This window comes from Pseudoliparis swirei, chromosome 14 (assembly GCF_029220125.1).
Source record: "Pseudoliparis swirei isolate HS2019 ecotype Mariana Trench chromosome 14, NWPU_hadal_v1, whole genome shotgun sequence".
NCBI lineage: Eukaryota > Metazoa > Chordata > Actinopteri > Perciformes > Liparidae > Pseudoliparis > Pseudoliparis swirei.
This window is the reverse complement of record NC_079401.1, coordinates 2,220,463-2,233,365: the sequence shown is the minus strand read 5'-3', so window position 1 is coordinate 2,233,365 and position 12,903 is coordinate 2,220,463. Positions and strand designations below refer to the sequence as shown.

The window sequence follows — 12,903 nt, the reverse complement described above, 5'->3', positions numbered from 1 at the left end:
TAACCTATGACACGCAGGAGCTTCCCCTCGCTGTCAAACCTGCAGCTCAGGACTCTCAGGGGGGTTTCTCATGTGCAAAACATTCGTGGCAAGCGGCGATGGGTTGAGGGTCGTGCAGGTAGAGGTCGTGACCTTGTCTTCGGCGGGGCCCTGACCCCCAGAGCTCTCCGAGGTGTCCTATCTGTGACGCCAGCCTCTGATGTTCAGACACATCAATGTGGCGAGGGACGCAGCCTGACCCCGACGCTGGCGGGTCACAGTTTTATCTCCCCGCAGGTTTATTTGTTCTTTTCTTTCCCTTCAGTCGACTCCAAAGAGAACTCTATAAGAACCAGACGCCGTCGAGAATGTGATTCCGTCCCTCTTAATCTTCAAGAATGTGTGAAAGAGCAAAGCGTGCCAGTCGGCCTCATGCGGATGAAAAATGCATCTGATGTTTTATTACTGAAGAAATCTGGCCCGCTGATCTTAAACAGATTGCATTTGGTTTGTGTGTCAGTCAGACGGTCTGTTTGTGTGGATTTTAACAGAAGTGTATCTTAATTTTTCTTCTCCCCGCCCCCCTCATCCTCAGTGGCAAAGCAGTGGGGGGACGGTTTTAAAATGTCATAAAGGCACACGGAGCATTGGAAGGGACTGGATGTGAGGAGGAATCAGGAGGTGAGGGAGGAGGGGGTTAGGGGGGTGGATCTGTCTCCTTATCAAACGCTCTCACACACATGAGTAAACATCCGAGGAGCTGTGGTCATAGAGCAACTCCTGCAAACACATTACCTGCCAGGTCGACCGCAGCTGAGCCGCAACTGCAAATATATAGAAACACATGGTGTCAAATACGAGTTTTTAAATGATAAAAAATGACGAATCGACTCCAGTTCTTTAGCATCTTGAATTCGTGAAACATAAAATATGAATCCAGCAGGCTCCTGAGGGTCTGCACATCTTGTTTAAACAAAAAAAGCTCTTTTTTTGATTTAGTGTACTTCTGGAGGCGATTACGCAATCTTTATGAGCGTTTGAACCGGCGTGAGGATCCGTTAGAAACACGCCTCCGATAAAGTCTCAAGTCGGTAAATTTTCGTCCGCCTCCTCGCGCCGCTTGACGACGCTGCATTCTCTGCATTCCTTCATGTGCGCTGAGGATTATCCCCGCGGCCTGTCATGAGGGGAGAGGGTCCACTCGATGACAACACCGACTCGGGCGGCTCTCGCTTTGCGTTTGATGTGGCCTGTAAATATTCCTCCCCCCACCCACCCAGACTCTCACGAAAAGGTCCCCCTTTGTGAGGTAGCCGCGCTCATTGTGGGATCGTGTTGCTAATGGTCTTTCAGAGACGGACATTTCACTCCCAGACTGCTTTTGGTTTTTCTTTCTTCTCGGGTCTGAATTGAGAAAGAAGCGTGCTTCTGTATTTGAAAATGCACGAGGTCGAACGCTAACACTTCTCTGCTTCATCCCATCCATCTGCCAAGTTAGGACAACTTTGTTTTAAAGCATCCAGAGAGGGATCTGCTGTGTTTTTTCTCCCCCTGCTATTGATTAACTGCTGCACATTTAACTTTAGGAGCTTCGCTGAGCGCTAATGGCCGTGCAGCGTGAGTCGTGAGTGGCCCTCGAGACGAGCAGATGGCCGCCGGGCCACCGGTGGCTTCCCAAACGCGAAAGAAAAATAACGATGACGATGAGAGGATTAGAACAGTGGAGAAGTTTTGACCGGAATCGATCTGTTTTGCCCTCGACCGGCCGCTCTGCCACGGTCAGCTGGCATCGGGGGAGAGGGGAGGGCGGGGGGAGCCGGTGGTGATGGGTTCCTTCGAGTGGCGGCCTCATGTGAGATTAAGGCCGATGATTGCTTGAGAAGTGGGAGGGACTAAATACCTGTCCTCATGGCCACAGGTCAAAGAAAGCTCACGCGGTGATGGCAGACGCACTTTAAGTCAGAATCTGTCTTCGGCAAATAATTAGGAATCCCTGAGCTTTCAGGTACACAGTGACCTGTGAATGTCTGTGTGGAGAGGCTGTTGTTTGTGTGATGCTGATTGCTTTATATGATAACTGTTCCTGTTATTTGCCCTCGCCCCTATCCGCAGACGCATCTCCACACGGACCCGACTGCCGTCTCCTCACATGCTGATGTTTGACGCTCACGGCGTGACCGCAGGGGGTCCTCGCTAAAGACGCTGCAGGCTGCGTGTTGCTGATTTGATTTCCCGTGGTTTCAAAAGTAGTTTTTTTTCTTTCTCTAAAAGAATCTGTTTGTGTTTCACGGACTGACTTTATTTATCTTTGACGCCGACTAATTGGACAACTGAGATTACAACGGAGACGCAGAGCAGAATAGATACGAGGGAAGGTTTTATTTTTATTTTGAGATTCCAGGACTGGTGACCTCTTCATGGGAATCCCCGTTATTCAATTACACTGCGGGCACATGACCACACTGTCTAGAAATCAATGGAGAGCATCTGTCCCAGCGAGATAACCGCTCGAGCTGTCGAGCTAACGTCTAATTCATTAGTCTGGGACGCAGATCTCACTGATCCGACAGCGTCGAGTCTCAACCGGCTGCGTTATGGACGAGTAGGTAGACCTCAAATACCTGAGAACCCAGATGCTTGAGGTGCCTCTGTGGCCTGTTTCTTAGTCGCACTCCCCCCCCCACACACCTTCTGCTTTATGTAGTCCGACCGCGAAAAGACAAATCATTAGGCCGTAGCCAAGAAATCCTGACATGTTTTTTTTTCTCTTTTTTCATTCTGCTCTTAGCGTTGGCTCATTCGGTGCACGCTGTAACTCAGTCGCAGCGCTTTTTTTTTTAGGGTGTGGGCTATTCCCAGCTGACATCGCACAGCTGGGCTCGAGAGCAGCTTCTGGAGTTACACGGCGGGCGAGAAAAGAGAGAGAGATCGCACTGATTAATCTCACCTTCTTTTATTTTTTTAAAGCACTTCTGTTCTATGAAAACAAGAGTGGAGGAAATGCACCGGGCGGACCCGCGTTGAGTTGAACCCGTGTTCAGTCTCTGACTCCCATTGTTCACGTTCGTCTTCTCTCATCTCTTCCCCCGGCAGGAATACACGGACGCCAACAAGTGCATCGACGAGCTCCTCAAACAGCTGGACGAGGAGCGGCGACATGTCCGGAGGTAAGAGGCTCCTCGGGCAGATGTTTTATTGACGGGTCCGGTCCCGACCCGCGGGCGGCAGAACAATGCTGCGTGGCTTGGAGCCGGGAGACAAGCTTTGTACGCCGGTCTTGAGAGATGCTTTCACAATAAAACGTGCCGGACAAAGGGGAGGCTCTGGGCCCAGTGTGGGGTTGACGGGGGGCATTTCTCATGGAGGTCCTCCAGGAGCACATTTTGCCCAACACAATGGGAACGAGGAGCTTATGGAGATGCCAATCTAATGACCTTGTCCCCTCCGTGCTCCTATCCTTCTCGCCCTTCCAGCCATTTATTTTATTTTTTACTTCACCCTCTTTTGTGCGACCCTCTCTCCATCTCAATGGAGCTGTATTCCCCGGACTCAAAGTAATTTTCCCCGTGAGTGAGCAGAGAGGGTCTGGGGGGGGCTGGACACCAGGGTAAAGGGGTCTCAGGGTGGGGGGTGGATGACCACTGACCCTCCCCTTTACTAGGCCAGGGCAGCCCTTTAATAAAGGAAGTGGTGTGTAAAGGAATGACCCTCCCCTCTATGTCATCCTCACCCCTCTTTATAAGGGGAGCCATCTTTGGTGACACCCGGAGTGACCTAATGGCCACTTAGAGAGGCCAGCGTGTCCGTGGGGGGACCGGCCTCTGTTTGGGAACAGAGCACCAAGTGGTTTCCAGGCCATGAACTTGCAGTGACTCCTGTTGATCGGAGTGTCTGTCGTAGCCCTGGATTCACTCAGGAGCCCATCGAGCGCTAAACACGGAGACCGCAGATGAGACGCAGCCACCGAGCCGCTGTGGAGAAACCGGCTCGCATCCACGGTGCTTTGCAGATCCCTCACTCTTCAGAAAAAACACGCCACCAGGAAGGATTTGTCCTCAATTTTGTTCAATTCAGAGAGTGTGGACAGTGATAAATGACTTCACAAAGGCTTTTGTTCGGCCTAAAACATAGACAGAGAGTCAAGTAAAGCCCCGCCCCCTTTCCCCCTTATTAAGCAGCGTCTCACGATGCTGTGGATGCGCCCCTCCAGCCCTCAGAATATGGGGCCCATCAATCCGTCAGCGGGAGAAAGAGAAGCCCGTACATTCCTCTGGTTCCCTGCATCCCTTCGCCCTGACCCAGTGACCCACTGCATTCATGTCTCTTTATGGGGTAGTTTCACACTGGTGAAGGACACACATTTGACAATCATGACTTCTTCTTGAAACCGGACGGCATTTCGGAAGTTACTAATGAGACGTCGAGTATCAGTCGAACGTGCATCTATCTGTGTGCTGCATCCTCATTAAAAAAGGAGCTTCTGGGCCTGAAAAGAATGCTGCGTGGACTCTCCAAGGCCTTTTTAATAACGTGAAGACATGAAGATAGTTATTTTTTTCTGTTTTTGATGGTCTGTCAGAAGCATCTGCTGCACCCTGAGCACCCCGCGCACACTTCAGTCGCAGCCTCGCTGCTCGATGGAGCACAAAACCCCAGCGGGACGCCGGCCGGGCTCCGCCGCTCCCCTCTCTCTTCAATGCCACCGCGGCGTCCTTGACAGACGGAAACAAAAGCTCAGCGGCGCAGTGTCAACATCAGACGGAGGCAATCCCAACTTGGCAGCGTTGGCTGCGGCGTACAGTCGGGCGCGGAAACCCCGGGGTTTCCAGTTATTCACAGTTTTTTTGTTTGCGGCCGTTTAAGTATGATGAAGTGTCTTCGATGTCGTTATCGGCGCACACAGCTGCACGTTTATGAAAAATATTGTTTCTGACAGGCGTGTGCTGAGTGACAGACGTGTGTAGGCGGGACATATGGATGTTCTGCAGCGGGAGAGTTAGTTTGCACGACCTCGCTCTGACGGGCTGCTGTGTCGGGGCGCCGTGTAATCTCCCCCGTGGATCAAAACAATGTGGATTAGATTCTCATCCTCTTGATCTGTCACTGTGCCGATGCTTCCCCGGATCTTCCTCCCGCGGGTTGAGCGTGTCCGGCGTCGGCCTCACCTGTCTGCCGAAGCAGATGGTCGTCGTCTGTGATCCACTTCCACACCTTGGAGGGCGGTGGGGGAGGGGAGGCCGGGGGATGCACGGGGCCTTTATTGGACAGGTTGCGTGGAGCAGGCGTCCGCAGCTGCAGCCCCTGAGTCGAAAAGGACATTAGCAACGGCATCTGCCGATCAATAAGCCATTTGTCATGTTGGGAGAGAAACGGCGGCTTCGGAGGCGGCCGGCAGTGGAGGTCAGATGAGATGAGCGCCGGTCAGAGGGATTAAAGCTAATGGGACTTTCTTTGTGGAGGTGAATTTACCACCGATAACTTGACTAGTTTGGTCCTGTAACCGCTCAACAATTTATTCCTTTGCACAAGTTTTACGACTTCAAAAAAATAAAGTCTCTAAAAGCGCTTTGAGGGACTTTCAGTGCTCCCCTAAATTTGCCAGTTAGTGGAACACTGACGGAGGAAAATGTCCTCGCAATGTGGACCTCGCTGATGTCTCTACGAGGCGTATCGGGCCTCAAAGACGCCTGTGTGCTGCCGGCGGTCTGCGCCAGATGAAAGGCTGTCATCCCCCTGGCTGGAGGATGTGGCTCCGTGGATGAGGAGGCGGACCCTCACTCGCTCCCCCAAGCGAAGGGGTCGTGCATTTTACAACTTTAATTGGATAAGTTGACCGGTCTAATGCAATAATTTGATCACACTAAGCTTCGAGGAGATCTATTGCAGTGTATTTGTGTTCCGAAAGTGAATAGCTTCGCCCTAATCCATCCATTAGAGGTCACTTTACGGCCCGGGAGTCCAGACTGTGATATCTCAAAGGTAAATAAATCAATACGTGAAAACCTTCCGGGCGCGGGGTGAGAATCAGTGGGAGGGTTTCAGCTACCATCTAGTCGGCTTGTTAGCATGGAGCTAACCTGACGAGCCGACTAGCGGAGGAGGCGACGCGAGTCCACGTCTTTATCCGGGCGAAGATTCGCTCGCTCGCTGGCAGAGCGCTCCTGATTCATGCGCCTGGAGAAAAAAAAAGGAAAAAGTCCCGACTCGGGTGAAAATACATGCATCAGTTTTATGGAGCTTATGAGAGGAAAGGGTTAATCGAACAGGGTTAATGACACTTTTTACTGATGCTCCCCCAAGGTCGTTCGGCGGCTGCATTCCCATGCACACTAAGAGCCCCCAGCCCCCCCTCCTCCTCCTCCACATATCACTCGAGCATGCTTCTTTTCTGGTGCGTTCAAGGTCAAGCGTAAAGCTAAGCAGCTGTCTACTACTCTTACGTACCGGTTCTAGCCGCTCGCTGTCGTAATCAACACATTTTGTTGGTGGTTTCACAACATGCACACGCGCTGTTTTATAGCACTCGGGACACGTTTTCTTGGCGTTTGGATTGAATGGGGTATTATCTGCATTCCTAGAGGCAATTAGCTTTGTTTAGTGTCGCGTAATAGCTAATTGCGCTAAGTGAGTTCTCAGGAACTAATTTGAATGCCTCGTGCAGTCGGAAAAAGCGGTTTTATTATCTATTGTTTGAGAATATTCCATTGTTTTTTATCTTCGTCGGGTCTATTAACCTCCGGGTTCCTCTCCGCTTTGTGCGGTGAACAGATTTGTTTGGGGAATGGGCTCCGGCTGCTTTTGTGCTCCTGGAGGCGTGAAGTTATTTTGACTGAGAGTTTTGGATAACATCCTCACGTGAAGATAAGAAGCGGTGTGGATGTGTTGATGGACGCCGCCTGGTTTTGGCTGCTGGAAGTCACAGTGGATGCATCCACGCCGGCTACCTCCAGCTCTTTGGGAAACAGGAAGAGCTGCGAATGTGTGAAATTCATAACATTTCAGTCACAAGAGGCCAACGAGTGATGCTTTATGAAATCTGATGGTGCATCTCTACCGCTGTGGGGTCTCTCAGTAAAAACAGAGACACAGATGGACTTGTGGCTGTCACTCATTGGCTGAGTGGTCGTCTTCATTGTTAAACAACAACCATTGACGATTGAAATCTATCCGACCTGAAGAATGTTCTACTGGAGCAATATATATATATATATATATATATATATAAATATACATATATATATATTATATATATATGTATATGTATAATATTTATATGTATAATATTTATATGTATATATTATATATATATACATATAAATACATATAAATATATATATATGAATATAAAATATACATATAAAATAGTGATATATTTTATATCTATATTTTATATATATATATATATATTGCTCCAGAAAAACATTGTTCAGGTCGGATTGATTTTAATATGTGTGTATATATATATATATATATATGTGTGTATATTGTATTTATTGCGACACAAAAAAAAGACATTTAATCCATTTTGAGAACACTGTTAATATAGTCCACATCACGGCATCGATAATACATGACTGTCTTGATAAAAGTATTCTGTAAACTTCTTCCACGTTGAGTCTCGATAAACAAATATCATTAAAAAACAACAACTCTGCTTTATGACGCTAAACGGTGCATAAACGTGAATGGAAAAAGACCTCCATAAAGCGAGGACCTCCATGTGACGGGGAAACAACAGGCTCCTGTGTCTGTAAAAAGGTGGTGTTAATTTGACTGGAGCTCACAACAGTAGCCCCAGTGTGATGGAGCGGATACGGCTGACGTTAGTCACGCCGTAATCGCTCCGTTTGTTTTCCGTGTAATCACACAAGGAATGCTAGGAAAGTACTTTTCTCCACATTTACAAAAAAGATTAATGACAGATTAAAGTCCAGGGAGCGGTAATCCCGCTCGATGATGACCCTCCCTGGACCCCCCACCCCCACCGCCCCACCCTTGCTTAATGAAACATGGCGGAGGTGCATTATCGCATTCATCGCTTTACACTCTTCATGCTGCAGCACGGAAGTTAAATGACACGCCCTGACCCCGTCATGTGATGTGCATCGCCCCCCCCCTTCACTCCCACCCTCTCTTCCCAAAAAGAGTCTAGCCATGTTGACAGCTAACTGTCTCCTGGATGGGTGGCACCCACCCGCAGCACCTCTGATGTGCTTCCAGATGATGCTGCACCCCGCACTTTGCCTCGGCCGCATCACACACTTAGAAGCACATCTGAGTTTAAACACAGCGTGCAAGCTAATCTGTCTAGGAACCCACACCTAGACAACCCCCCCCCCCTCCCTCCGGTCACTCCTGGTCGACCCATCTGAGATCAAGCTGCAGGGGATCCGTGGCCCCCGGACAGGATGTTAGTGCGTTCGTATACACAGTAATACAGTGCTCCTTCTTGTTTACGTTTTTGAGGGGAAAGTTTGAAATACTCTTTTTTTTCCCGCCCCACTACATTTCTCTGACATGTAACCTTTAATAAGATCGTAAATATATGACTAATTGCATAAGGTTAAACTAGCCGGCAGCTTAAAGCGATTGGCTTTAGCAGCTACACCATCAACTCTGTGGGCGTATCAATAATTTAACGCTCTGAAAGGGGCCAGAATAAGTGGTTTTTACCCCGAACATATCACACTGATGAAATATGGACCATGAAGTCCGGCTTGAATAATACATCAAAATGAAAAGATTTTCTCCCGTCATTTTCTCCCTCCGGTTGTGGAAGGTTTTCCAGGTCTTTGAATTTTTCCTTGAAAAATAATCATATACACGAATGTGCAATAATCTCCTTCTCAAATACAATAAGTAACTGGATCCATGTTGTTGTAATTTCGCGTTTTTGAATTGCTACGTTCACTTCAGTAAAGGATGTAAATACTTCTTCCACCGCCGCACACACACACACACACACACACACACACTCCCATAACCACGAGCATCCCTTTCCCTCAGACCTCCCTGCACCCCGCTACCAATCCACATCGACCCGCCGTCCCTCCAGCCACTGTCCCAGCACCGTCCTGCCCGAGGAATGCTAACCTAGCCTGAGTGTGTTTGTGTGTGCACGTGTGTGTGTGTGTGTGTGTGTGTGACAGTGGTGGAGCCGGACTGGCTGTGTGGGCGGCCGAGTGTTTCCAAACAGTGGAATCTGTCACTGACACCCCTGGCAGAGCAATAAGCAGCAACCTAATGAGCTCAGCAGATCACTCAGCACGTGGGTCCGACACACACACACACACACACACAACGACACACACGCCCACTGGCGCGTGAATATTACAAATACAGACTGTTTTAAATGGACATAATTATGGTTGAGAGAAGCTATACGCACACACAGTTATTGATGATGCATGCACAAAGCCATGCTTGTAAAAACACACACACACACGCGCTGTCGACTCTCATTACGAAGTTAAAGAACACAAGAAACTGCCATCGTTCAAAATGATCAAATCAGAATGGAAAGCGGCCTTCAATATTTCTTGATTACGTCGGGAACATAAACGCTGACTCGGGCGTCCATTTGCCCTTTTTTTTTTTACCCGGCGTGCACAATAGTGTCTAATTGGTGACCACCTGCTCTCAGAATCAAATCACCCGCCGCCCCGTATTCAGATTTCCCCGCGAGACAGCTGCGCTTATGATAAACACAATTACGCCGCTGCGTGACGTTATTATTTTTCGCTCACGGCTTCCATGAATCAGGAGGTTTTTTTACGATGACGCGCGGGGAAACATGGCGAGAAACTTGACGGGACGTGTCATTTCAAAAAAAATATTTGTATGATCTCCCGTCGGGGGAATAATCTACCATGTTCACGCTCCACCTTCCTCTCAACTTGAACCCCCCTCCACCCCCCCGACCCCCCTCCATCTCCTCCGTTCTCCAGGAAGAACTAATTTCCTCACATGGTTGGTGTCATTGTTCGTCTCGGCCCTCGTGACAGTGAGTTGGGGCGAAGTGGCGGCTCTAAGTCAGCACCGGCCTTTCTTTCCCCTCTTGAACTGAGCGCTGCTGTCACCGGGACCCTTTCTAATCCCCCCCCCCCCCCGTCACCCCTCCGGTGCCCGCCCCCTCTCGCACTGGTCCTATTGGGAAGCAGACAATAGAGAGTCCCCCCCCCTCCCCTTCTCATCTCCCTCGCGGGCGTCCTGCCTGGTTGAGGCTTCCAGCCATTCAGCTGAGACTGATTGTGATGGCGGCAGATGGGCTCCGTCACCCGGTCCAGACCTCAGCACTTCTGCCTCCGCTTTTAATTCTGTTTCCTTTTTTTTCTTTCTCTCTCTCTCTCTGGCTTTCATATTCTTGTCCTTCTCTCCCTTGATCTTGATCTCTTCCTCGTCCTTTGTCACTCTTTCTTTCTTTCTCGTCTATATTCAGCCAGTGTTTTCACGTCTATCCACTGGAGGAAAGTGTTGGCTTTGTAAGAATGAAGGCGCCAAAACCGAGCCACACGGATCTGTTTTTGTCATCTCAAACACCGCATGTCACGTTCTGACATCAACCCTTTCCAATACGCTCTTCTGTAATTCACTTTGTGCATGCATTGTCCGGGCGGTCACACCTCACACACGCTGCCCCTTGCTGCCCTCCTGCTGGGCGACACATCGTACACATGGAGGAAGACCTCTGATGTCCTCCTTCTGTCCTTTGTGTCACCTCCTCTGCCTCTGTTCTAGAAGAGCCCCGTTAGTACAACAACACAAGCCGGCTGCCTCTTGCCTCTTCACGTCCCCTTGTTGGAGTTAACCCCCCCCCCCGTACAAACCCCCACCCCAACCTCGCTTCTCCTCCCCTGAGGAAAGAGCCACCTTCAGAGAGGCAGCGGAGCAGCCGTCTCCCCGAACACATGTTAAACGTCCTGCAAGCCCGAGGAGGAGGGACGCAGAGAGAGAGAGAGAGAGATATTCTGAACCGAGATAAAGCCAGAGGCAGGGTGGGGGGGAGGCACACAGCTCTGTGTGTGTGTGAGAGAGAGAGAGAAAGCATAGCGCAGAGGGAGAGTGTGTGTGCAGCGAGAAGGAAGCAGAGAGGAGAGTCAATGCATGTTGCCAGATTGAGAGAGACAGGGAGGGTGGAGGACAGACGCGGCGAGGACTAGGAGGAGGAGAGGGAGGCGAGGCTTTCGAGAGGCTTGAGGGAACGTAGGAACGAGGAGAGAGAGAGAAGGGGAGCAGAGGAGAGGCAGTTTCAGTCAAGTGGAGGCAGGCGCTGCTGCATTGTGGACGTAAACTTTCTCATCGGAGGGGAGCAGCTGGAGAGGAGAGCGTGCCGGTGGATTACCATGCGTGTCCCCTGAATGCACCACGATGCTGCAGCTCCAGCCGGGTAAGAAGCTTCACTATGACGGGACGGACCGGCACCGTCCTCGTCCGGGGACGTCCCGGCTGTCCTTTCACGCGTGCCGTACTTTTGCCTTTTTGTCGGGAGAATAAATGCACACTCAGCTTTTTTTTTTTTTGCTAGCACCTTTTGAGACATTTTTCTTCTGTCTTCTACTTTTGTCCCGAGCAGCAATTTTCTTAATAATCCCCCAGAGGATATATTATTTCATACGGCTACATGTGCAGGGGTATATCTCTGATTTGCACTGAGCACGATTAGCCAGTCGCGCGCGCGCGGGGGGGGGGGTTGCGTGTCCTGTTGCTAGTGGCAACAGTATGGATGGGGCTCTTTGATTCTGATTGATAACGGAAGGAAACGGAAACCCGTCGTTTAGGAGGTGAAACAGTCAAGCATCGTGGGGATGTGCAGGAATGCATGTTTCTGCTCCTTTTCTTTTCCTCACACTCCCTCTCAGGCAGATTAAGATTTTCCACCCGGCCCACTAATCCCACACCAGAATGACTGGTGTTGAACCGGTGTGGATACAGCTAAGTGGCGGGGGATATGGATTACGGGGAGACTGTTATGATCAGCTTCTCTGCAGCTCCTTATTAATGTGGCGTGAAGTGCTGCAGTACGAGAGTCCATATGTCAAAGTCACGGCGGGTCGGGGGGGGGGTCTTTCCTCCGCCAGTCAGCCATATTTACGGGACAAGGAAAGAGGCTGTAGGATGCTGGCGGAGCAAGGAAGCCAGATGTAGCATGCAAGGACACCGGGTTGGATATTTTTAGCGGGAGTTTGTTATCTCTAAAAACAGAACTCCAAGGGAACATGAAAACGAGAGCATGGGAGGCATCATCGCTCTCAACGTGCCAGACAGAAAGGCCAACTCTGGTGCTTCCCAACACCAGAGCCAAAAATAGCATCTTCCATACGGCGGTTCTATAATGCGAGACGCCGATGAGTCGGGCCGAGGATTGGCACACATCAAGAGTTAAAAAAAGAAGCAGCTCGCCTATTGTCTATTTGCATTAATCACAGTCCCATAACATCCCATTGCACTACTTCTAAAGGGCACGTCCCCCTTAAGTTATTATTAGACTGACCTTTTTACACAAATGATTTATTGTGGGAAACTGGAAGTCAAACTCACAATATTTCCATTGGAAGTTCCCCAAGTAATGACGTTACACACCGAGTATCATTCACAACAAGCATGTAACTCATGAAGCCCTTATGACGTGTTTTGGCCCTGGGAGACCTCTGACATGGGGGGGGGGGGGCAACGCAGCCCATCGTGCAAGACTTGAATTCAAGCGTATGAGAAGTGTGATCTATCTCATCATTACTGTTGCTATTTGGACGGCGTCCATGATTTAGCGCCTCCGTCGGGAGCTGATACCCTCCTCCACCACCAGGGCGGATGTGTCACTGCGGCCTGAAACCTACCTGGGGATTACTGCGTGAGCGGATTACCAAGCGCAGGGATTTGATTTTATGGAATTAAAAACTGTAATTCTCTTCATCCCGACCATTTCTC

General features: G+C 49.8%; 1 protein-coding gene across 4 annotated transcripts in view; it reads left to right on the top strand.

Moving 5' to 3' along the window:
• The window catches only part of LOC130204222 (nck-associated protein 5-like), a 99,819-nt gene that overhangs the window by 31,263 nt on the left and 55,653 nt on the right, over nucleotides 1–12,903 (top strand). For 3 of the 4 annotated variants that reach the window (XM_056430768.1, XM_056430772.1, XM_056430774.1), the window contains exon 3: nucleotides 3,073–3,146. In XM_056430768.1, the coding sequence (XP_056286743.1) occupies nucleotides 3,073–3,146 (74 nt within the window). Of the gene's footprint in view, nucleotides 1–3,072; nucleotides 3,147–11,168; nucleotides 11,366–12,903 lie in introns of those variants that run through there. The other variant, XM_056430769.1, reaches the window with a different exon arrangement.